Source organism: Channa argus, chromosome 6 (genome assembly GCF_033026475.1).
Source record: "Channa argus isolate prfri chromosome 6, Channa argus male v1.0, whole genome shotgun sequence".
Taxonomy (NCBI): domain Eukaryota; kingdom Metazoa; phylum Chordata; class Actinopteri; order Anabantiformes; family Channidae; genus Channa; species Channa argus.
Window position 1 is genome coordinate 5,836,371 of NC_090202.1, and position 25,695 is coordinate 5,862,065.

At 40.7% G+C, this 25,695-nt stretch overlaps 3 protein-coding genes across 6 annotated transcripts in view; all 3 read left to right on the forward strand.

Annotated features, from left to right (window-relative positions):
- Positions 1-23: 23 nt before the first annotated feature.
- Positions 24-16,566, forward strand: wdr81 (WD repeat domain 81). Of its 2 annotated transcripts, none has more exons than XM_067506672.1 (12): positions 24-178; positions 1,112-1,599; positions 2,238-5,791; positions 5,874-5,981; positions 6,108-6,307; positions 6,448-6,629; positions 6,852-7,017; positions 8,490-8,655; positions 8,761-9,561; positions 9,646-9,791; positions 9,945-10,127; positions 15,612-16,566. In XM_067506672.1, the coding sequence occupies exons 2-12, from the start codon at positions 1,244-1,246 to the stop codon at positions 15,936-15,938; spliced, it is 6,189 nt and encodes a 2,062-aa protein (XP_067362773.1). In that variant the 5' UTR covers positions 24-178; positions 1,112-1,243; the 3' UTR covers positions 15,939-16,566. The 2 variants fall into 2 exon arrangements, with proteins under 2 accessions (XP_067362773.1, XP_067362772.1); XM_067506671.1 differs by having other exon boundaries at positions 27-264.
- Positions 16,567-17,814: 1,248 nt separating this feature from the next.
- On the forward strand, positions 17,815-21,698 carry serpinf2b (serpin peptidase inhibitor, clade F (alpha-2 antiplasmin, pigment epithelium derived factor), member 2b). 3 transcript variants are annotated; one of them, XM_067506674.1, is made up of 10 exons: positions 17,815-18,111; positions 18,563-18,662; positions 18,858-18,923; positions 18,999-19,091; positions 19,193-19,484; positions 19,656-19,799; positions 19,956-20,144; positions 20,352-20,494; positions 20,569-20,773; positions 20,911-21,698. In XM_067506674.1, the coding sequence occupies exons 3-10, from the start codon at positions 18,870-18,872 to the stop codon at positions 21,261-21,263; spliced, it is 1,473 nt and encodes a 490-aa protein (XP_067362775.1). In that variant the 5' UTR covers positions 17,815-18,111; positions 18,563-18,662; positions 18,858-18,869; the 3' UTR covers positions 21,264-21,698. The 3 variants fall into 3 exon arrangements, with proteins under 3 accessions (XP_067362775.1, XP_067362776.1, XP_067362777.1); XM_067506675.1 differs by having other exon boundaries at positions 17,815-17,985; XM_067506676.1 differs by having other exon boundaries at positions 17,817-18,111; positions 19,017-19,091.
- Positions 21,699-21,850: 152 nt separating this feature from the next.
- rpa1 (replication protein A1) overlaps positions 21,851-25,695 on the forward strand; it is a 29,187-nt gene continuing 25,342 nt past the window's right edge. The window contains exons 1-6 of the mRNA XM_067506673.1: positions 21,851-22,501; positions 22,899-22,946; positions 23,712-23,790; positions 24,334-24,442; positions 24,603-24,691; positions 24,857-24,931. Coding sequence (XP_067362774.1) covers positions 22,472-22,501; positions 22,899-22,946; positions 23,712-23,790; positions 24,334-24,442; positions 24,603-24,691; positions 24,857-24,931 — 430 coding nt within the window. The 5' untranslated portion in view covers positions 21,851-22,471. The remainder of the gene's footprint in view (positions 22,502-22,898; positions 22,947-23,711; positions 23,791-24,333; positions 24,443-24,602; positions 24,692-24,856; positions 24,932-25,695) is intronic.

Genomic DNA, 25,695 nt, shown 5'->3' on the forward strand with positions numbered 1-25,695 from the left:
CCACAGTAAGTCACATGAGATGGGCTGCTGTTGTGTCACGTGAGGTAGCGCCTGTAAAATATGGCTCCAACTGGTGCAAAACAAAACACTCTCGGTTGACTGACTGTCCGCTTGCTGACACGCATCTGTAAACACCAGGAAATGGAACTGCAGCATTCTTTCATTTTGGAAAACTAAGGTGGTACAAAACTCATCATGTGTGAAACTGGTGGTGCACATTTAGCTTAACGCTAGCTAGCTGCCAACTGCTACAAGTGGTGAGAGGTGAGCTAAAGATCGGACAGCGAGCGCTGTTGCTGCTGCTTGTTCTGAAATCACAGCGGAGTCACATCTAACACATACAACTAGTCTTGTTTAGCTTCGGGGTCGACCTGATTAGTTACGATGACTAACAATGACTAATACGGTGATTTGTGCTCGCTTGAGTTACGTATCGTTATCTTAGCCTTTTCGTTGAGCTAAGTTAGCTGTTAGCTGTCAGCTTAAGTTTAACCTAACGTTACTTCCCCAATTGTGAACCGTCTCAAGGCTTTGGCTGTTTAAAGCGCTCAGCTTTCGCCATTATGATACCTGTATTTTAAAGAAGGCCCTTCTGCAAATAGCTAAATATTTCCGAGTTATTACTTATAGCCGTGGTTTTGTTTGGCTCAATTTTTTTTTCTTGAATGTTATCTCTGCTACTTGCTTACAGGCTGGCAATCTAGGTAATGTTAACGAATTTAAACGCTTTAATACTCTATGGCAGTTTTGAGTTCATGTCCTAGTGAATGCACATTTTGAGGGGATATGTAATCTTTTTCTTGTGGTAAAGACACAGGTCACGTAGCTAAATTTAAAATTGGAGGATTTTCAGGAAGCAGGACACTGGGCTACCGAGAAAAAAATGATGATATTGCTGTTCTCTATTTTAATCGTAAGTCATGTGAGATGAGCTCAAACTTACTGGGACTTCGAGAATGGCATTCCTGCAAGAACTTAGTTTTCTCTGTGGAGTACTGTCAATTTTACTTTAAAATGTTGCTTAACAGTCATACACTTGACATACTCTCTATTAAATGTTTATCATCTAAATTTCTGTTTATGTTTTTCATTGAATTCCTCCATGGTGCAGGAGAGGAGATCTCCCCTTGATGATTTCTTTCCTCATGGATGTCTGAAAATCATCCCTGGTGGGAGACGGCACGGGGGTGGGGGGGGGAGACAGCTGATCAGTGCTACTCTGAACAAGCATTGGATTCTCACCATGGATTGGCTGAGGCATGCAGTGGAGAAGGATTTGGGGATTGACCGACGGCAGCAAGGTCCAAGTGCCCGGTCCCTGGAACTCATAGCCCTTGTTCCTTCACGCTGGTTGATGTGCTTGCGGGAGAAGAGGGTGATGCGCTGTACTCGTTTTGACAGCATTAGTGAGGCAGAAATTTCTATGTACCTTCAGTGTTCCCAGGCCAAGTTGCCTCCTGGCTGGACACGAGTGTGCATACAGGGTCTAAGGAAAAGCAAGCTGAATTACAGATTAGCAAGAGACCCCTGTCATCAGACATTCACATTGCAGGAATCCTATATCAAAACCATGCAGTGTGTGTCACAGTGTAATGTCAGGTATTGTATATGCTTTCATATTATACTTTTAAATGCCTTTCACTTGACATCTGGGTTAAAGCAGAAATATCACTTTAAAGTTGAGCTGTCACTTCTTGATAAGTTACTATATCTAATACTCTCATTCTAAGACTAACAAAGCTTTCATGTAACAATACCGGGCAAAAAATTGATTCATTAAAATTCATGTTCAACAGGAATTTATTAGTCCTACTCTTTAAACTAATTTGTCAAAATATTAAACATGTGATTTTACCTTTGGAAATTATTACTTTTTGGTTAAATTAACGGTTGCGATCACTTTATTGCGAATTCCTGGAGAGAGTAAACAATAAATAGCCATGATCCCCAATATCAGGAAAATTAGAGCAGTTGAACTTGCTAATGTGGATGCTTGTGTGCTTGAACCCAAATGAACAGAAAAATTAAATTTTTCCCTACCATGATCAGATTACACAATAATTTGATTTATTATTAGTACTTTGCTTAATAATGCAACTTTAATAACTTTTTTACTTGCTTATTTAGTAACAGTTGCTTATTTGTTTATCGTGTTAGAACTGAATTAAAAAGGGTAAATACTTTTACTAATACTTTTATTAATACTAATAATACTTTTTTTTTTCTTAATGTTTTAGGAACTTGTGGCATGAAGCACATTACAAACTTGTGCAGCCATATGCAGGAGCCAGTGAGCAGATGTATGTTACAGCTGTTGATGCGGTGCGTCATGCGCTACAGAAGCTCTTCAATTCCACATTCATTTCATCTGACCGAGTGTCACCATCCCTTTCTCCAGCCAGAGAAAAAGAGAAGGAAAGCTACTTGCAGTCCAGTTCATCTTGTTTTTCTAAGACACAGTCAGACCATCCGTGTCCTAACGTTCTGCCTACAGAGTGTCTGCTGGAGACAGCAGACATGCTGTATGTGATATTACCTTATACTCAGTATTCTCTCCATGATATTGTCTCCTTCAGCCCAGCCAAACTTGCTAACAGCCATGCCAAAGTGTTATTCATTCTCTACCAGTTACTAATTGCTGTGCAGGCATGCCATATAGCAGGTCTGTCTTGTGGTGAGCTGTCTTTGCAGGACATAGCAGTAGATGAGCAGCTCTGCAGCCGTCTCAAGGTCAACTTAGCCCACTATGAGGAACTAGGAACTGAATGGGATGCAAACAGGGATGTTAATGGCAGACAAGCACCAAAAAGTAACCTGCCAAGGGACAGTGTATGCGTAAGCCAAGAGAACAAAAGACTTTGTGAAGATTGCTTTGATGAGCTCAAGACGTTGGTCCTGGACTGGGTTCATGGACGAGTCAGTAACTTCCACTACTTAATGGAGCTGAATAGGTTAGCAGGACGACGCGATGGAGACCCTAATTACCATCCAGTGCTCCCATGGGTGGTGGATTTCACTGTGCCATTTGGAAAATTCCGGGACCTCAGGAGGTCAAAGTTCAGACTTAATAAAGGTGATAAACAGCTGGATTTTACATATGAGATGACCAAACAGGCTTTGGCAGCCGCAGCAGTTAATGGAGTTGGTGGAGGTGGTGTTGGTGGAGATCTTACTGGCTCTTTAGGTGCTGGCAGTACTGGGCTATCTGATCACCTCCATGTACCTCACCACATATCTGACGTGCTCTCAGACATTACCTACTATGTCTACAAAGCCCGGCAGACACCTAAGTCAGTGCTATGCAGCCATGTTAGATCCCAGTGGGAGCCTAACGAATACCCAGGCAGTATGGAGCGCATGCAGAGCTGGACCCCTGATGAGTGCATTCCAGAGTTCTACACAGATCCATCAATTTTCCGCTCTATACACCCTGACATGCCAGATCTGGATGTGCCTTCCTGGTGCAAGTCTTTTGAAGAGTTTATTGAGGTCCACAGGCGCCTGCTAGAGAGCAGAGAGGTATCCCAACATTTGCATCACTGGATAGACCTCACATTTGGCTATAAGCTATCTGGTAAAGAAGCAGTCAAAGCCAAGAATGTGTGCCTGCATCTCGTGGACAACCACACCAATCTGACTACATATGGTGTAGTTCAGCTGTTTGACCAGCCCCACCCGCCACGCTTATCTCCTTCTCAATATGCTCCATCAGAACCTCCTCTTCTTGGCCTTGCTGCTCTTAATGTGCCTTTACACGTTCCTCAAATTGACCCCATGGCTGAAACTGTGGATGGAATGGTGCCGGAGTCCACAGGGTGCGAGTCCACTGCCTGGACCACAGTAGACAAAGATGATGAGCTTGAACAAGGTACCGAGGCTCTGGACTCATTAGCATCCAGCGGCTCATCCAATTCAGCATCCGTCCCATTGCCACTGCCAAGCATCAGTTCAGCAGGAGAAAAAATAGCAGGAGAGCACACAGCCCTTAATTTATCCCAGTCCCCCAGTTCATTCACTGGTGATTTTACAAGTGGTATAGGCCCTGGTTTACGCAGTGCCATGTTACAAAGAGGTGGGCCAATGACTAAAAAGCATGGAGAAGGGAGTATAACACCCAGCGTTGCAGAGGAAATCAAGATCATCCTCCCTGAAAGCTTCAACCCTTTGCAGCCTTTGGATGAGCTGGAGAAGCTGAACAACTTTCTTGGGAAGAGTCTGCATGCTGAAATATGGCATCCTGCAGGATCTAGTGATGGCATCAGAGATGGTGTGATAGTCGAATCTTTATCCTCTCTTACACAGCAGTACCAAAGAGACATGCAGGCCCTCGGCGTTCTCATTGCTGAGATATTCTACTCCTCTAAACTGAGAGGTCTGAAACCAGGGACCCCTCTCAGACAGCGTTTCCAAGCTGTTATGAAACTATGCTCTGCTGGCCTCCGTGATGTGCCACTATCATTGCATCATGCTCTTGAATCACTGTTGCTAATAGGGAAGCGCTCTGGAATACCAGATTGCCCTCAGCCACTCCTTTTTAAGTATGACCCAATCTGCAGTGGTCTCCCTCCTCCAAACCCTCGGCAGTTGTTGAACTCAATTACCACCCCCTTTCCATTCCCTTCCTATTTTGCATCACTTCATCATTTTATTTTTTCCTACCATGCCAAAATGGAAACTACATGTAGCCTTCAAGGAAGAGATGTTGTCTTTCACCTGTGGCAGGAGCTTGAGACACTGCTACGGGGTAACATCACAGCTGAGGGTCTGGAGATTCTCTTGCCCTTCATTCTGGCTCTCATGCTGGAGGAGTCCACTGCAGTCTATGCTGCATGGTACCTTTTTGAACCCATCTCTAGGGTGCTGGGCCCTAGAAATGCAAACAAGTTCTTACTGAAGCCACTGATCAATGTATATGAAAACCCCCATTGCCTGCGAGGACGTTTCTATCTCTACACTGATTGTTTCATTCTGCAGCTGATTGTGAGGCTTGGGCTGCAGGCCTTTCTGTCCAGCCTACTCCCCCATGTGCTGCAGGTTATCACTGGCTTTGAAAGCTCAGGTTCTGTTGGGGAAACCTGTAAAGGTTTGAGGGGAGGCACATGTAATCTAGGAGATGAAGAGGAAGAGGATTTTCAGTGTGGAGAGGTGGGGCCATCATCTGGGTCTGTCAGTGGAAATATTTCAGGTAGCAGTGGAGCTAGTGGAGGAGGTGGAGTTGTGGGGGATGCAGGGTTGGTTGACTACTCCTCTGGCATAAGTTTCAATGACCAGGTGTTTCTCTCAGAGGCAGAGGACTTTCAGAATGGGTTCTATGTCAACAGTGGGGCAGAGATGGTTTCTGGGAAGCAGCAGAGCCAGAACTCTGCAACCAAGGATCAAGACCAGGAATCTCTAAGTGTAGGGAAACTAAGTGACAAAAGCAGCACAAGTGAACTCTCTCTAGGGGATGGAGACTCAATGCGTGATCGAGCCAGTCTCAAATCCGCTGACAGCAGCCAGGACCTTAAACATGCCAGTGAGGGAGAGGAGGGAGGAGAGCTGGAGGAAGAAGAGGTTACTGAGACTAATGAAAGCAAAGAGAGGGTTGATGATTCTAGTGTTCCCAACATAGAGCTCACTCTCTCTGGTTGCACAGAAGCTTCAGGAGCCACAGTTGCCACTCTGGAGGGTGACTTTGTGAATGGAATGACACTTGAAGAGACTGAGAAAAGGATTGCTGGAGAGCAGGAGGAGGAAGAAGACCATATTCCAATAGAAGAGTCAGAGGAGAAAGAACAAAAGATTCTTCTAGGTGAGCGAAAGACAGATGTTTATATAAAGCACTTCTTTATTAACAGATAATGTCTTTTATGTTGGTTTCTGTCTCCACACAGATACGGTCTGCAAAACAGTGCGATGGCTGTCAGCAAAGCTCGGACCAACAGTAGCATCTCGATATGTAGCCAGAAATTTGCTGCGTTTGCTCACAAATTGTTACATAGGTACAAAAATTTTCATTGCCTCACGTGTGTGTTGCTGACTGAAAACAAAACACCCTGTGGAATTTAGCGTTTTTCTTAGCACTGCAGCGCCTGTTTTCTTCATCTTCCCATGTTCACTTCCTTTAGGGCCTCAGAACCACCAGTTTGCGGCCCCTTCTTCTGAGGAGAGCAGTATGGACAGTGTGGGAATGGGCAACGTGTATGAGAAGAAACCTGTCATTGGTGACCAAAAAGCGGGACCTGTATTGGACTGTCTAATCTACATAGCTCAGCTTTATGGCGAGCCTGTACTAACATACCAGTACCTGCCTTATATAGGATATCTGGTAAGAGAATGTATATTTTAAGATATATTGGCCGTATATCAGGCCTACATATATTTGCTTTTCTTTGAGGAAGGAAAAGACATTTTGAGGTTATTGTTAAATTGCCAAAACTTTGATGTCACAAATGTGCATGTTTCCAGGTTTCCCCACCTTCTTCGCAGCGTCTCAACACACGCAAGGAGGCAAGTCTGCTTGGAGCTGTAGCACTTGCACAGAAGATCATCGTGTTTCTCTCTGACACCACTCTAATGGACATGCTCATGAAGATCAATCAGGATGTGCTTCTGCCGCTTCTGGACCTGCTAACCACCCCTCGTATGGGGTAAATAACATACCCATACTGGCACATATGGCTTGGCAAACACAGCATGTCACAGAGCCTTGTTACATTTTTACTACATAGTTCACAGGCTTTAAAGTATTCATACTTTGTGAAATGCAATATGTGTCCAGTGTTTGCGTTGAAATAGTGTAATCAGAAAATATCCTTAAATAGATTTGCTCTTCATGCTGCATGTGGTTGTACCCATTCTGCTGTACCCAGGTTTCCCAGCGGGGTGCAGACACGCACAGCCGTCTGTATCAAGACACTTAGTCTGATGGCTCTCATCTGTCTGCGAATTGGGAGGGAGATGGTGCAGCAGCATATGGCTGACACTCTGCGTCGGTTCTTTGCAGTTTTTTCTCTTCTGCATTCTCTGCAGCCGCAGGTACACACACATTGAAACTAACATGATACATTAAGACTGACAAGTTTCAATTAAAGTTTATTTTTAGAATGCCTTCAATATGCAGATCCATCACAGAGAGCTTTATAATACCAATTGACAAAAAAGCATATGGAAATATGGATAAAAATGAAAACCAACAGATGGAGATGAATGAATTGATTTGGATCAAATAAAATTTTGTCAGTGTAGTTAATTTTTTCTTCTTTTCCTTTCGGCCGTTCCCTTTTAGGGGTCGCCACAGCGAATCATCTGCCTTTATCTAATCTTATCTTCTGCATCCTCTTCTCTCACACCAACTAACTTCATGTCGTCTCTCACTACATACATAAATCTACTCTTTGCTCTTCCTCTAGACCTCCTGCCTGGCAGCTCCAACCTCAGCATCCTTCTACCGATATATTGACAGTTTCTCCTCTGAATATGTCCAAACCACCTCAATCTGTCCTCTCTGACTTTATCTCCAACACATCTAACATGAGCTGTCCCTCTGATGTCCTCATTCCTGATCCTGTCCATCCTCGTCCCTCCCAAAGAGAACCTCAACATCTTAAGCTCTGCTACCTCCAGTTCTGCTTCCTGTCTTTTCTTCAGTGCAACTGTCTCTAAGCCGAACAACATCTCTGGTCTCACCACCGTCTTGAAAACCTTTCCTTTCATTCTTGCTGATACTCTTTTATCACACAACACACCTGAATCTTTTCTCCACCCGTTCCAACCTGCCTGCACTCGCCTCTTCACCTCTTTTCCACACTCTACGTTGCTCTGAACCGTTGAGCCTAAGTATTTAAAGTCCTGCACCTTCTTTACCTCTGCTCCCTCAACGTTTACCTCAACCTCACCGTTTCACTTGGTTCCCTCTCATTCACACACATGTATTCTGTCTTGCTGCTGCTAAGCGTCATTCCTCTGTTTTCCAGAACAAACCTCCACCTCTCTAGATTTTCCTCCACCTGCTCCCTGCTCTCGCTACAGATCATGATGTCATCTGCAAACATCATTGTCAATGGAGATTCTTGTCTAACCTCATCTGTTGCCTGTCCATCACCAGAGCAAACAGGAAGGGGCTCAGAGCCGATGCTTGATGCAGACCCACCTCCACCTTGAACTCCTCCGTCACACCTACAGCATACCTCCCCCCAGTTTTACAGCTCTCATACATGTCCTGCACCACTCTAACATACTTCTCTGCCGCTTCAGACGTCCTCATACAATACCACAGCTCCTCTCTCTGCACCCTGTCATACCTCATTCCTCTTAATCTACGAAGACACAATGCAACTCCCTCTGATCTTCACTTTACTTCTCCATCAGTATCCATAAAGCAAATACTGCAATTCTAGGCATGAAACCATATTTGTCAGTGCACTTACAGTTTTACATAGAAATAAAGTATTAGATATGTACAGATGTGCTGACTCTGTTCGCCTTTGTGTCTGTCTCTTCTACTGTAGCTCATCAATGCCCCTCGCAGAGTTGTCGGAGAAGTCACAGTGGTAGATGTTTGTACAACTGAAGAGCCAAATGTGACATATGAGTTGGTGGTGTTAGAGGAGCTGCAGTCTGTCTTTAACCCTGAGATGGCCCATGCCTCCTACATCCCCTTCTACTGTCTCATAGGTAGGAATCTCCTCACCTTGTGTCAAAGACAAAACACCCTATGCAGCATAAAGGAGGCAGCACACGTCCATGGTATAAATTATTGTTGCATTGTGATTTCTATAGGTGACTTGGCAATTCGAAAACTAATTCCAAACCACGAACTGGTCTGGCAGCTGGTCCAGTCCTACTCTCAGAGTGTGAGCCAGGGCTGTCCAGAGACAAAGGTAGCTCCATCTTCTGTGGGTCTCTTCTCTGGTTTTGGCAGACACGTAGGTTGTAGCCCCCTTCCTGCACCTTCAACTACCTCCACCTCACTGGAAGACTCCCTTCCTGAGTCAGGCACATTTGGGAGTCACCTGGTAGGAAACCGTATCCAATTGTCCCAAGACACTGATTATGGTGGTACCCCCACCCTGGGCCTACCCAACTCTTGGGGATGCCACCCTCCCCCCATCAATACAGCTGCCTTGACTTATACCACTCCATCTATTGGCACAGCTTCCTTTTCCACATCCTGGGTGACAGGCCCCACCCTGGAGGACAGTGCCCTGAAGCAAGAGCTCCCCCGCAGTGGCCGGTCCCTACAGGGCAACTGGCTGGCCTATTGGCAGTATGAGATTGGTATCAACCAACAGGATCCACATTTTCACTTCCATCAAATTCGACTCCAGAGTTTCTTGGGTCACTCAGGCACCACAAAGTGTTTGGCACCATTGGCAGGAGAGGATTACTTCCTTTCTGGTAGTAAAGACAAGACTGTGAAGCTGTGGCCCCTGTATAACCATGGTGATGGGACCCAGGAGGTGGAGGCCAGGCTGACTTATAGTGACCATCGAAAGTCAGTATTCTATGTTGGACAGCTTGAGGCGTCACTGGAAGTAGTCAGCTGTGATGGTACCGTGCACTTGTGGGACCAATATACGGGTATGGGAGATCAAACACAATACATTTCTGCTATAATTGTATTTGGTTTTTTTTATGTGACTACATACTATCTGTTGTTCCCAGGCAAGCAGATCCGCTCGTATGAAGCTGTGGATGGAAAGAATCCTATTACAGCTGTCACAACCATGCCGGCTCCACACTGCAGTGTTGTTTTTGGCAGTGCAGATTCTGTGCTACGCTTCATTGATCCTCGCAAACCAGGATTGCAGGTAGCAGTCAGCCCATTCTATTGAGACCTGTGCCATACAACTTCCACCAATTATCACCCAGTATTGTTTTCATAACAGTAGCACTTTTTTTAACTTTACCACCATAGAGTCATTTCAGATTTTACAGTGACAGATCTTCCCCTGTGTCTCCAGCATGAATTTCGTCTGACATACAACCATTTGAGTGCTGGGCTCATTCGCTACCTGGCAGTGAGCCCTTCAGGGCGCACAGTTGCTGCAGGTTTCTCATCTGGCTTCATTGTTCTGTTGGATGCACGGACAGGGCTTGTTCTAAAGGGCTGGCCTGCTCATGAGGGAGATATCCTCCAGATGAAGGTATTCTTGGAGAGAGAGAGAGAGAGAGAGAGTGTGTGTGTGTGTGTGTGTGTGTGTGTGCGCGCCCCTTAGATTTAAATAGGGCTACTTCTTGGTAACAATGTAGTCAGTGGAAATGAAAGATAAATCAGCAGTGACAGTAGGAAGCATATTCGTAAGATTTCATGACTACTTTAACTGATTCTTTAACTTTAAGTGTGTTGCACTATTTTATCTTTTTTTCATTGATCAGAAAAAATTAAAAGGAAACTGCAACAGTGGCTCACAGTGGCCGCAACGTTTTAAAAAAACGTAAAGAATCTTTATAATTTGTGGACTTACAGAACATCTGAGCTCAGATCAGAGCACTCTGCACTATGTCACTAATTTTTTTTAAAAATAGAAACAGTATATGATGCACTGTTACTCAAACAATCCAGCATTATATAAAAATCAATACAGAATTTCTGAATAACAGTTCTGATTTTAGATTGAATTTATGAATGCATTTAAAAATTAGCTGGCTAATGGGTACTTTTAATCATTTAACAATGTCTGGATAGTTAAAATTGTGGAATCCATAATACTACCTTGAAACCCCGGGGCAACGAGAAAATAACTGAGCGTGGCAGTTGGAAACTGCATTTCTCTAGCTGCATGATGTCTTGACAGATTGCTCATATTTCTGCCCTTACATGCAAAAAATCTTATTTGACTTAACAAGCGTTATCTGCATTGACTCTAGTTAGCAGAAACCACAGTTTTTAATGTTTAGTTAACTCTATAGTTGTCACTAAATGCATGTTCTCTGTGTCTGTGTGTTTTCTGCGTGGTGCTGCAGCATATGAGAAAGAGAGCTGCTCTTGCCCATAGCACACAGGATCAGAAAAAGATATGTCCTTTTTGAATGGAAATATCAAAAATGCATCATAGATGCATTTCTTAATCAGACACAGACAGAGTACTTGAGATGAACGTGCAGGATAGGAGGAATAAAATAAAATATTTAAAATTATTTCTATTTTAATACAGCCTCAAGGTATACATAATTACATGTATTATGCCAATTGCAGGCTCCCCCCCACATATTCATTCATGTTTCTTTGAAACCTCCCATAAATGTAAACTCACAACAGCTTTATTTATCCAGAGTTTAGGACAATACTGACTTTAATGTCTGGCATATTCATCTTTTAAAAACCGTGTGCTTATTCAGTATTTTGCAGACTTAATTTTACTTGGTAGGTAATAAAGTGCTGGATTCTTGCTGTACAGGTGCTTTTTCAAAATTAAGTTAAAGATGAGTAGATCCACAAATTTGCTTTTACTTGCCCTCCAAGTAATGGCAAACCCAACAATGCTCTTGTATGGCTGTAAAAGGATACAATGCCTTGCAAAAGTATTCATACCCCTTGAACTTTTCTGTATTTTATGTAATAGACCAACACAAAGTGGTATATAAAAATTATAAAATGGTTTTAAATGGTTTTTAAATTATTTTACAAATAAATATGTGAGAAGTGTGGTGTGCATTTATATTCAGCCTCCCCCCATTCAATACTTTGTCTTTAAATAGTCTTTTGGGATATGTCTCTACCCACTTTACACATCTGGAGAGTGAAATCTTTGCAAAATAGCTTAAGCTCAGTCAGATTGGATGGAGAATGTAAACGGCAATTGTCAAGTCTTGCCACAGATTCTCAATTGGATTTAGGTCTGGTGAAGGAAGGTGAACCTCTGCCCCAGTCTCAAGTCTTTTGCAGACTTACAGGTTTTCTTCTAAGATTTCCCTATTTGGCTCCATCCATCTTCCCATCAACTCTGACCAGCTTCCCTGTCCCTGCTGAAGAAAAGCATTTCTACAACATGATGCTGCCACCACCATGTTTCACGGTAAGAATGGTGTGTTCAGGGTGACGTGCGGTGTTAGGCTTCCACCACATATTGCGTTTTGCATTTAGACCAAAAAGTTCATTTTTGGTCTCATCTGACCAGAGCACCTTCTTCCACATGGATGTGGGAACTTCGTTTGGCTTTCTTTCAACAATGGCTTTCTTCTTGTCACTATATCATAGACCAGATTTGTGCATTGCTCGACTAATAGTTGTCCTGCTTCTCTGATTAATGCTCTCCTTGACCGGCTTGTCAGTTAAGCTGGACGGCCATGTCTTGGTAGGTTTGCAGATGTCCCATACTCTTTCCATTTTCAGGTGATTGGGACATTTTTCACAGGTTACTTCTGAAAGCAGTTGGTTCCACTGGATTTTAGTTAAGGGTATCAGTGTACAGGGGGCTGAATATAAATGCACGACACACTTTTCAGATCATTTTTAGTAAAAACTTTTGAAAATAATGTATCAATTTTACTTCCACTTTACAATTATGTACCACTTTGTATTGGCCAATCACATAAAATCCCGATAAAATATGTTTATATTTGTGGTTGTAACGTGACAAAATGTGAAGGGGTATGAAGACTTTTGCAAGACACTGTAGATCACATCAAATCCCTGCACCTGAAAGTCTGACAGATGTATTAGAAAAAGCAACAAAACATGAGACTCTCACAATCTCACAAATATTTATTTATTTTCAATGTTTGTTTTTCTTTTCTTTTTTCTTTTTTTATTATATTGATTTAAAGCTCAAGAACATCCACAGGTAAAAATACTTATTAAGAACATTGCAATAAATGCAATAAATCACAATATTGGAAACTAAATTTGTGATAATGATTTTTTTTTTTATCAACGGCTAAGGATGAATACACCTCTTGGAATATTTGAATATGTAGACAATTATGTCTTATCAATCACAAGTGCAGTTTAGAAAAGGTGGACCTCAGCTAAAGAAACTTCAAACTTCAGATTTGAACTTCGCCCGATGCCAACTTATGCAGAATAATGCACTTTAAATTATATTTTGATGCGGAGCCTATGAATGAGGACATAAAATAGAAACTACATTTCTACATGTTTAACGGAGACAGTAATGAACTTATTGAGTCTCGGGCCACAGCACATTTGACCTACAGTACCTGCCTTGTGTAAAGCTTAAAGAAATAAAAAATAATTTTAATAGTGGACATGAACTAACTTGAATCTTTGTTACACCAAAAAAATCACATAATCTGTGTTTCCCAACACTGAGCCCATATGTGGGGCTCATTAACAGTCAAGTTGTTTAGAGAAGACATGGGCCTGGGGACGCAGATCAAATGGTGTTAAACACAAATGGGCGGCCACTCTCCCTGCTGTGGTCAAACCTGTTGGCAAACACAGTGACAGTTTCTGTTTCTGGTATGCTGCCAAACACAAAAGTCCCGTAGGCATTTACTGTCAAAAATCGAATTCATGTCCATTTGTCATGGCAAACTGGAACATCTGGCACAACTTTACTTGTCAATGTGCATGGACAAGGAAAAGCAAACTAAAAGGATCAAATGTCCAGCAACATTAGCAGATTGTCGAACAACTTGATCTGTCCAATTGCTTTAACATTTAAATGTTTGTTTCTTCCATGTTCTGAGCAACAAAATAGGAGGGTAATGGGGGGAGAATATATTTATAGTCAATATTTGCTGGTTGTACATTTTGGTGAGTCAGATGGCCGAATCTGGAGATTTTGAAGTCACGGTCATGCTTTCTGGTAAACAGTGACCACAGCTGTGGATATCACAATCCACCGAGTCCAAGTCAGCCAGTAATTGCCTGTCACTTTTGTTGACGCCATATATTTGGTCAATTGTCTACGTGGGTTATAGGTTAATTTTATGCTGATAGTAGAAGCTTTTTTTTTTTTTTTTTTAAGAATGTTAAAGGATAACTTCAGTCATTTTCTAAATAAATTGTATCCTCCACAGGCACCAAATGTACTAATTCATTTGTCAGCCTGCAGCCTGGATTCATTTCTTCCATAGTGTACAGGCCTCTTTTGTCATGCCAAGACTATTAAAAACACATCAGCCACAAACACCACTCCACTGGGTAACTTATTTCTTCATTCCAAAACTGATGGACTTTCTATTTTTAACAAACAGCCCACTATATGCACTGATTCAGCACTTCCTTGTATTTCGGCTAGAGAACTGTGCACGTGCACATTTGAGATGAAATTATGGATACTCTGAAGAATGTGGACAATATTCACAAGGTATTGGCTTTCAGAATAAGCAAATATGTCCGAGCAATATGTATGGGTGTAATTTACAGCGTGATAACTGTAAATTACACCATGTGTATTGTTGGTTTTGTCATAATTTTAAATAATAGACTTAAAAATTGGGCTGTTGAATGACATCAGCCCTGTGCCAAAATCCACCAAACAATTTCCATTGTACTCTTATTTTGACGCTAGTGCGACTGTGGCACAAGAAGGTAGAGCGGTTGTCCACCAATCTCGCAGTCGTTGGTTTGATCCCTGGCTTCTCCGGTCACATGTCAACGTGTCCTTGAGCAAGACACTGAACCCCAACTTAGTTGCTCCCGGTGAGCGTTGGCCTGCTGCATAGCAGCTCCCCCATTGGTGTGTGAGTGTGAATTGGTGAATAAGAAGCACTGTAAAGCGCTGTGAGTGCCAATAGCTAGAAAAGCTCTATACTGTATAAGCGCAGACCATTTAGTGCTGCAGAAATCTAAGAGGTGCAGAGATGGTGAAAGTTGTACCCAGCAAATCTGTTGTCAACAGAGCGCAAGGATGAGCAAACTTTATTTAACCCCAAATTAGGTCAAGGATTGTATCTCTAGTTTTAAAGGGACAAGTTTAGGCAAACATGGACACAGGTTACTCATTAGAAAGACCACAATGGTTCTGATTGGCACATTCACATTACTCAGAGTTCCCTTCAGTTCTTACGTGTATAAATCTGTGGCTGTTCTTATACTTAGCTGGGAAAGAAATAATAAAAGAGAAAATAAACTATTCATTATCTTATTTCAAATAAGTGTCATAGTAATGTAACTACAGATGATCAAGCAAATAGAACTTTTAACTAGAGGTTTTATGTTTTGGAGCTTGCAGAAGAACTACTAGTGAGATGGTTTCAATGTTTGTTGGATTTTTATATCTTTATTCAATATATAAAATCTCAAGCTTGGTATGTGCTTTTGACAATATTAACACTCACAGATCAACCACCTTGCGGCTTATTGGAACAAAAGTTATTTATTTCTGTTTAAAAATCGTTGCCAGCTACCGCAGGACACCTTCGGTGGTGTTTTGACTCCATGCTTAGGTCTGTTTTTGGTTGCACGCCGTAAGTATTAGGTAGAGGATAACCGAAACATTTTCGCTTATCTCCATATTTGGTTCACATTTTGTGTAAAATACAATTTAAAAATCAAAGAACTTTCAGTGTTTTTCCAGTATCTTTTGCTCAACATTTCCTATTTAGTTTTCATAAGTTTTGGCATTTAATTACAAATTTTGAATAAGGATGTTGGCAGAGAGTGGTGGAAAATTACAACCATTTGTCAGTGAATTCCTCTCTTGTGTTTTACATTTTAGGCAGCGGAAGGAAATCTGGTCATCAGCTCCTCAACTGACTACACGCTCAGTGTGTGGAAGGATCTGGAAAGCAAGTCTGTTCGCCAGTACAAGTCGCAGTCCGACCCCATCCATGCCTTTGACCTTTACGGTTCGGAGATTGTAACTGGAACAGTAGCTAACAAGATCGGGGTGTACTCCATGGCAGACATCTCCCTTAGCCCTGTTAGTAGCACAAAGCTGAGCTCTGAGAACTTTCGTGGCACTCTGACCAGCCTGGCCGTCCTACCCACCAAGAGGCTCCTTCTGCTGGGCTCTGAGAATGGTGCCATTCGGTTATTAGCTTAAACTAGTGGGTCACAGCCACACGCAACACTCCAACTGTTGACCTGCCAAGTGTCTTATTTGTGAGGACACCTGGTATGTGAGCTTTCACTGTTCCTTCCCCTGTGCTTAAAATCAAATTACTGGCAGGTCAGATTGTCAGTCCCTCTAATATCCGAATGAGGCAGTTAAGTGTACGCTTCTTACCTACTGAATCTTGTCATTCATGCTTTTGGCACTTAAATTGATTGATAGGAAATGAGTGTCACACTATTTACATTTATCATGTGCAGTAAATCCCATGACTTAAAAAAATGCCTGTAGATGTATAGATGGTATATAATGGGTAATACTTTTCTTGACAAGACCATTTATTCTTTTGACTAGGTCAGTTATTCTCTTCAGAAGAATGAATCAGAAGACGTGCTCAGGAAGGTGAAACCAAACACGGTTCTTCTGTAGCGTTTAAACTTTCCAAATAGATGCATAACAACACCAAAAACACTTTGACCTCACCTTTTATTTCCCTTGATATATTACATGCGTATCCAAATGCACTGATTCAACTATGCAGTATTTCTAGATTAAATCGTTAATTTGTGTTAGCATTATGCCATGTTCCATTAGATTTTTTTTTTTTTTTTTTTTTTTTTTTAAACAGAGCATTGTTTATACATTATGAACAATAAAACTATGTTCACTGTTCTGTCAACAGTCCTGGTGCATCTTCTCAGAGTGGAGACACGCAAGTTGCCACAATGCACACCCTTTATTTTACTGCACAAGTGTGGCCGGAAATGTAACATTTAGATTCTCACTTGGATTTTAAATACTTGATGTTTTTATCCACTAATTATTTACTTGAACTTGCATTGGGATTTTATAAACTGGGTTTAGGGATTCTTGATTCAGCAGCCACAACCTTGTAGCAACATAATACTGGGAGTGTAACTTGCCAGTGCCGCTTGTTAGGCTTATAACTTTCCAATTTTCGAGGACAAAAGCATAACATAGTAACAGTCAGTGGATGATGCCAAGGTTTTCTATTTTAACATTTATATGTAACTGTGTATAACATAAGAAGATGCCAACAGAATTTTCAAATCATTTTTAAAAATGTGGTTTTAGTGGCTTCTTATTGTGTGAAGCTAATGAACTTAAGTAGAGATTATTGTTTTTTTTTAAACTCACCCTATTTATCATCACTCTTTATAAATCTAAAGCCCAGTAGCATTGGTCCATCAAAGTTCATTTTAAATATTAATTTTTGTTTGTTTACTTTTGTTATTATTTGCTGAAAGCTCAAAATGCTCTAAAAGGTGTCAAACAATTTGTGATATTTTTTTTTTTTGGTAAAACTCAAAATTCCCAACTGTTTTAAAAATGTTTTGTTGCGCATTACTAATTTGTAATGATTGATTCAGTGTCTTTGAACATTTTAAGAGAAGTCTATAAAAATGCTTATTTATTAACTGATTAATAAAATCTGCTTTCAGTGGGTTTTTTTTAAATTTAATTTTATTTTTCCCCCTAGATTGGTTATGACTCCCAGGCTTTCCATCCAGTCTTGGCTAAGTCACTAGACCTCAGATTGGACAAAGTCCCTTCCTATGTTTGTAGAGTGTTGTCATGTGTTTTTAGAAGATATCACAATTGCTTAGTAGTGAAATGTGACCAAAGCGACTGAATAAGTTAATTTTTCCCATAAATACATAGTTTTTTGCAGCATACAGTATAACCATTATTTCTGGCCGTAGAAGTCAAATGGGTTTGTCAGTATTGCTTAAATTGTGTCATAACCAAGGTTTCTGGGAAATGTGGGCTTGTGTTCTCTGACATCACAATGGAGTCATCAAGTTGTATTTATTTACCCACACAGTGTTAGTAACTGCATTTTTGCACTGTAACCTATTGTGTTGTCTGTGCGAAGATTTGGTTGTGTCATTATGTTATTACCTGCCCATTGACATGCAAATTAGCTGAGCATGTCTGCTTTTAGTATTTAACCCTGCAGGAGTCTCAGTACCTACATTTTCAAACAAATAGTGGTGTAAACGAGGCCCCAATCAATGTAAGTTGATATTTAACTGTTTGCTGAGTAAGTGCCAATCTTTTACTCTCAGGAATTTGGCCATCCGCAGTCACTTAGTCGCTCCTTTTTTGGACAAGGCATACAATTTTTTTTCTTATTTCTGAGGTAAGATCAAATATATTTTAACGAATTAATTCGGACACTTAAATATTTGCAGATTTTCAAGAAATGTTGTGACATTCTAAATATTACTAAATATTACTTTTTGTGGTGTTTTATGGTGGTATTTATGGTCTACAAAAGAGGTTATGTCACTTACTCCGGTTAATATGTTTTGACTTTTTTTTTTTTTTAAACCTTTGAATATGTTATGTTAATTTCAATGCCTATAGATGCCACAATGCACACACTGGCAACACACGAGGCTTTTCTGTCCCATGAAGTCTATGAATGTTTTTTTTTACGAATAAATCTATAATATTAGGTAGGATATAGCTGACGACATCTTGGGTACCCGCTGGGGTAAAAAAAAAAAAAAAAAAACTTAGTTTGCAGTTTTACTGTGACATGCTAATAAGTGCATGGTTTCAAAAGTGAGTATTTCTTTATGTTTTAGGCGCATTTCCAGATGATCTGGGCTCTTTTTAAAAGAGAGGCAGCTAAGTGAAGTGAACGTGTCAACTGCAGACAACACAGCAAAAAAACTTTTAACAAAGGTGGGAATGTTTTATAATTCAGTTTTTTGCTAGCTTTTTGCTACAGTTGGATAGGAAAAAAAAACTTCGTATTCATGAGGATATTGATTTATTGCGCAAAATACTGAATGTGTGAACCATAATGGTATATTTATTGCATGATAAAAGTAGGTAGGCAACACATATTCCAGCCAACATCATTTCTCTTTTTCACAGTTACATAAGGATATGGCCCTCTGTCTGACACTCCTGTTGATCTATCTCTGCAGCCCCGGAGTCGCAGTAAAGCACTGAAATTACTAAATTAATTTTTTTGATTGTGTGATCTATTTCCTGTACAAATGCGTTATTTTATAGTGTCTTCCTGTTCAACAGAATGCTGAGGTGGCAGAAGATGAGTCAATCCCCTTGGTGCCTCTTATTCCTTTGATCCCCAGTCAACCCGCAGAGGTCAGAGGCAAATTAGAAAAGACAAATGCTGTTTCACAGCAATGTTCTGGTGGCCTGAGTTTACATGTCCTTGTACCTAACGTTGCCCCCTTTCCCTCCAGAAATTAGAAAATGAAAGTACAGCGCCACCAGCTACCGATTTCTCAGAACCAACTGCAACTGCAATAACCACAACTAGTAGGCCTAATAGAGGCTCATCAGAAGAAGAACAAGATGGCCTTTCACAGGGTTGTCTTCCAATAAGCCAAAGCCGAAGATCAAGGGAGGCTATTGCTGCTGCCATCGAGAAACTGGGTGTGCAACTGCTGCAGAACTTGGAGACAACGCACGAGAAACCGAATCTCATAATATCTCCTGTCAGCATATCACTAGCCCTCTCCCAGCTGGCTTTAGGTACAAGTGGCCTGCTTTTACGTGGCAAACTCCACAGGCAGCTTGTTTTCTACACATTTCCATGTTTGATGAATAGTGTCAGCAACTTGCCCTAGTTTTACATTCGCCTAGAGACTATCAATGTTCTTATCCAATTATTGCACCCCTCTCTCTTTTTTTTTTTTCCTCCAGGTGCGGTAAATGAGACGGAGAAGCTGCTGATGCATCATCTCCATGAAAACACTCTCCCCTGCTATCACGAATCTTTGCATAATGTCTTGGAGCAGCTCCGAAACAATGACCTGCAAATTGCTACTCGCATCTTCCTGCGCCAAGGTTACTTCACAGAAAAAGCACAGTTTTTGTCTAAATCGTTGTTACCTTTACTAAGTCTCCGCTGCTCCTGCTTTGCAATAATTGCTTTTGAAAATGTATTTCTCTTGTTACCTAAGAGTGCTGAGGCTATGAGCGTGCTTTTATTCTGTGTTTTAGGTTTTGAGCCAAAGCAAGACTTTGTTGATGAATCCCAGCGGTTGTATGACTCAGAACCAGCAGTGTTGGAGAGCGTGCAGCAGATAAATGACTGGGTAGAGAAGGCAACGCAAGGAAAGATAACTGAAATCCTGTCTACTTTACCAGCCAATCTGCTCCTCATGCTCATTAATGCCATCCATTTCAAAGGTACAGAGAGGAAAAAGTTATCCTATTAATGTAATTCTGCCACTTTTCAAACATGTTAAATCTGCAGGGAATGCTTATTTTCCAGACATCCCAGTGAAGATAAATAATATGGTGTGTTTGAAGCGTTTCTTTTTTTCAGAAGCTACTGTACGTTTGAGTTGACCTCCTGACTGAAACTGAGATCCTTTTTTTTTGTGATTCACGCAGGAGAATGGAAAGCTCGGTTTGACCCACGTTTCACCTCCAGAGGTGTGTTTTACCTTGACAGCAACCACATGGTTGAGGTTGAAGTGATGGAAGATGCCAAACATCCTTTGAGTTTATTTATTGACAATGAACTGGAGGCTCAGGTAAAATACAGCTTTACTTACATCAAACAAACTGTTCTGACCCCGGTGTAACACAACTTGATGTCCCTGTGCAGGTAGCCAGTTTCCCATTTCAAAACTCCATGAGCTTGTTGGTGGTCATGCCCATATCTGGCCAGGTGAACATCTCTTCACTCTCTGCCAAGCTGAACATCTCTGACCTGTATGATCGTCTGCCCAAGGAAAGGGCCGTTCAAGTTAAAGTCCCCAAATTCAAGCTGGAGTATGCTCAAGAGCTACAGGAAGTTTTTACCAAATTGGGTAAGATCTTCATGCTTTCTTGTGGTTGTTGCATTAGTTCTTTTGTTACCACTCATCTTAATTTCAATTCAAGTATTCATACTCAATGTAAAAGTATATTTACTCTCTTGAATTGACACTTTCATATTTTCTGTTAGGCCTTGGAGAGGTGTTTTCTAGTCCTAATTTGGCTGAGATTGCAGATGGCCCCCTGCTGGTGTCCAGTGTGATGCATAAGTCCAGCATGGAGATAAATGAGGAGGGGGCAGAAGGTTCTGCAGCCACTGCTGTGGTTATTTCACGTGCATCCAACCCAATTTTTCACCTCTCCAAGCCCTTCTTCTTTGCCCTCGTGGATGATACGACTCTGATACCGATTTTCATGGGAGTCATCAACAACCCTAATCCCGGAGCTCCCATTTTGCAGAGAGCAGAATATGGAAGCAATGATAAAATAGGATTCCCAGTTGACAAGAATCACGTTGGCTCAATTGGAGTCCCACCTAAATAGGGACAAAATAACCTCTGCAGCTATCCTTAGGAAACTCAGACCAATATTTTTACAATTTTACAGATTAAGTGTACAGTATAACTTAGCTGCATCAGAATCGGTGTAAAATGGAAGCTTCATTTGTTCGGAACAGAATGAATGCAAGGTCGAGCCCAGTGTGCCCTTTAAAAGTCAATTATTCTATTAAAATACTTAAGAGTTGTGCTGCATTAGATGTTATGTCCTGCCGAGGAGACCATTAAAATTATATTTAGGTACAAGAAATGGTTTAGACCCATAGCAAACTGCATCTTTTGTTTCATTACATACATTTTCCACGGTGTCAACATGTAAAGCCAAACTAATCTGGTATTGTGTCTACTACTGTATCAGTATGTATGTAGTTGAATTTTTTAAGATGTTTTCTAATGAGCTAATAAATTCAATTGATCTGAATGGAATGTCAAAGTTATGACTTTTACTTCAATGAGACTTAAATGAAAATAGGGTTCTACTTGTTCATGTTTGTTGCTGCATTCATGAAACAAGGGAAAGAAAACTGAAAATCCATCAACATCTTCATAGGAGGCATACACCAGTCATTTGTAGTTATAGCATTTTTGCTTGTAATTCTATTTTTTATTCTTTTGTAATTATATTTATTACTACATTTTTATTTCCCTTGGAATGTGTTTTTATAAGGTAAGTAATTAAAGCATATGTTTTCTTCTGGCATAGTTTTGTCAAAGGATGTCATGGATGCATAATTGGGTGAAAATCACGTTGAAAATGTATCAATTATATAATCGTTTTAAAAGTAATACACTTGGCCATTCATAGTTTTGTTTACATCCTTGAAACAAATCAAAAATGATAGAGGGGAAATGTGAAATATCTCATTTTCCTACAGTCCCAAAGGCACTGTAGTCAGCGCCTGACGTCACGTTGTGTTTGGCGCTGACTTTCCTCCTGCTGGTCTCCGGTCGGTTTTACAATTTTTACGGGACCATCAAATTGACGTAACTGACAGCGAGCAAACTGAAGCCAGGTCTGTGAACGGAAACGGAAATACTGCAGCAGTATTTATGTCGCTTCGCGCGTTAGTCCAAGTTGTTGGCGCCACAGACACAATTCACCAAGTGTTGTCAGTGCAACGAGTTTGAAGTTGTCTGTGTTGACATATTTTTAGTCAGATAGTGTTTTTGTAGTTAAACTTTCTCTTCACCAACATGACGAAACTCTCCGAGGGTGCGATAGAGGTAAGGTTAATATTTTCTGTATAACCAATGAGCTAAAACGCGGGTTTTGCAACGCAAAACTGCAACTGAAAGGTGGCTTGTGGCAGGTTTCACATTCTTTGTTTAGCTAGAGCGAAGCAAACTAGCATTCGGTTATTTGCATCCTCTGCTAACCCTGCTCTAATTTAGCGACTAAAACAATGACGTTACTAGGGTAATAAAACAAAAACCTACAACTTCCATCTTGTTGTCTCCTCTGTTGTCAGCTATAAGCGACATTGAGTTTTTAAGGCCAGCTCAATAATACCGTTACCTCCGAGTCAGCTAATTTGAGCTACATTTAGGTACCATGGAAATATTGTTAAACATCGAACTTATGATCGGATTGCTTAAGGTAGTTTAATATTTGTGTTTACAGGCTCTATCGAATGGCACAGGTTTCACCGACGCAGTGCTTCAGTTAGTGGTAAGTAATACAAGTTACCCAACATGACTTGGGCCCAGTACCAGCTTCCTAATTGTGAAGATGAAATGTTGAATGTGATGTAACGTAAGTTTGGGATTGTGGACAAGGGAAGACATTTTGGGATGTCATTCTAAGATGCTGCTTTTTGTGTGTGTTCTCTAGAGAAAACTAATCAAAACTCAAGGGAATATTCTTTAGTTGCAGCCCTGTAAATGTTGATTTAAACTGAAAAAGTAAACTCACTTCACATGCTTAGTCTCTCTCCTTTCTGTCCTTATATTTGATAATCACATTGACATGAATTGGATTTAGGATGCACTTAGTAAACCAGAGGAAGAACTTCTGCAGCTATGTTTTAGTTCATGGCGTACAACTCTTTATATGAAACACTTTGTAAAGTAGAACCAAACTAAATTGGAAGCTGTGAATAGCAGAAACTAAAAGACCCGTATCCTATTATTAACCTGTTTCTTTTAGTTACTGCTGTTTTAAGAGCTTCTACTTAATTTTCAAGTTGTTTTATACGAAGAGTTGTATGTCATGATCTGAAATATAGTTGCAGAAAGTCTTCCTCAGATTTACTAGATGTATCCTAAATAGGATTCAAGTCAATGTGATTATGTGCATACATAATAAATGCATGGTAGAATGATCACTTTTGACAGTTATAATATATATTTGACAGAAATTATAACATTGTAAAAGTACAAATCATGGCAAAGCTGCTCTATTGTATGCCTGATCGGTGTGTATTTTGTTTCACAGAACCTTCGCAAGATTGATGGGGGAAATGGTCCTGCTCGGTATCGGGTGATGATGAGTGATGGACGCCACACTCTGTCCTGTAAGTTGTACTTTTATTGTTCTGGTGGTTCTTCTTTTTTTTTTTTTTTTTTTTTTTTTAAATCTGTTGTAACATGCCTCGCTTGTTCTGACAAGAGTTCTCCAGTCTGCTGTAATGATTCTATGATTCACATATTTACCGACAAGTAAGAGCAACCATGCCCACATTAAGTTTAGACAGTTTGTCATGTATATTAAAAGCTAAAGCAAAAAGTATACGGCTAATTGTATGGTGGATCTGAGTTATCTGGCTATTGTTGTTACTGATTACATACACTATGAGAGTTTAAAAGGAAAACTAAAATCTCATGAACAGTTTTCCAGTAGCTCCTAGTAAGATATGCCGATTAATAAGCAGGTAAACTGTTAGATGACCGTTGTAGTTGAGAAGGTCTAGTAACTTCATGGTTTCTATTCTTCATTGGGCATTGAATGTAGAGCCTGCATGGCTGTTTATAGGAGTGGTTGTTTGAAAATGTGTTAAATGTTGTACCTGAACAGCCCTGGCTGATTCTTCTCCCTCACGTCTCTGTATTTTTTGCAGCCTTCATGCTTTCCACCCAGCTGAACAGCATGGCAGAGGAGAACATACTTGCCCCGAACTGCATCTGCGTTTTGAAGAGGCATGTGACCAATATACTGAAGGATGGACGGTATGTTTTTTTTTTTTTGGTTTTTTTTTTTTTTTTGCGCCATAGTCTACGTCTTAAGAATTCTAGCAGCTACACTTATTTTGGGCAGCTCAACACGAACTGTTACTAAAGAAGCATATGACGCTATTTTCTTCTATTCATGGTCCATGTCTGATTACAGACGAGTGGTCATCATTTTGGAAACTGATGTCATCAAGTCTGCCAAAGAGGTTGCTGGGAAAATTGGTGACCCTGTTCCGTACGTTGATGGTAAGCCTTCAAAACACATTTTATATTAATAGCTGCAACTTAAACAAAAAGGTTCGAGGGGTGCTCATTGTTTATTAGGCCAGTCCGATGTGTTTGCATGTGTTTGTCATGCCTAATCGGTCAGTGTCACTTGATGCAAGTACTAATGTGTAACCTTCTTTGTAGGCCAGACTAAAGCCCCACAGTCGGTATCAAACCCGGAAAACCGCCCTCCACTGCAGCCACAAAACAAAAATGAAGGTGAGTGCAAGTTTTTAAGTCTTTCACATGAATTAAAATAGGTTTACAATTGTGCAGAAATGGAACTAAACTTCCACCAGATGGCAGCAGTTCTGTTTCTGTGATTGACCCACAGATTTATAGGACACAACTAATTTTGACAGCTCTTAATTAAGCAATTTAATTTTTCGCTTCCTCAAACCTTTTTCAAAAGTTTTTTTTTTTTTTTTGAGTTGTTGACCCTCCAAATTCTCCAGAGCTCCCGGTTTTTATGAACTACAGTATGTGTCTGTGTTGCTGCCTGTGCATGTCAATCATTGAGTGTGTTTCTTTATTTTGGAAGAATGGCAGAACACAAAAATGAACAAATTAGCATGTCTGCATACTACTGGGAAATTGTATATTAACCTCATAAACAATTTTTTTTTTTTTTTTTTTTTTTTTTTTTACGTTTTGAAACACTGGCAGTTGTTCATGTCAAAGATAAACAGTGGATCATGGCATAGCAAATAACTTGGACCAGGAGCGATCTCCAATCCAGCTGTCAAAAGGGCTTTGCCATCTTCTAGTGTGTCATAGCAGGTATTCATCCCTCTAATCTGCCGTGTGGGAATTGAGGTTGTGGCAAGCACCCTCCTCATCAGCACAGTCATTGTTCATTTCTCTATGTGTGCTGCTTGATCTGGGGGCTTAATTACCAGAAGTGCAGTGGTTGGCAAAGTGGGAGGACTTAAGTGGACACTTTGAACTCTAATCCTCCGCGTAAGACGCACACAAATCAAATG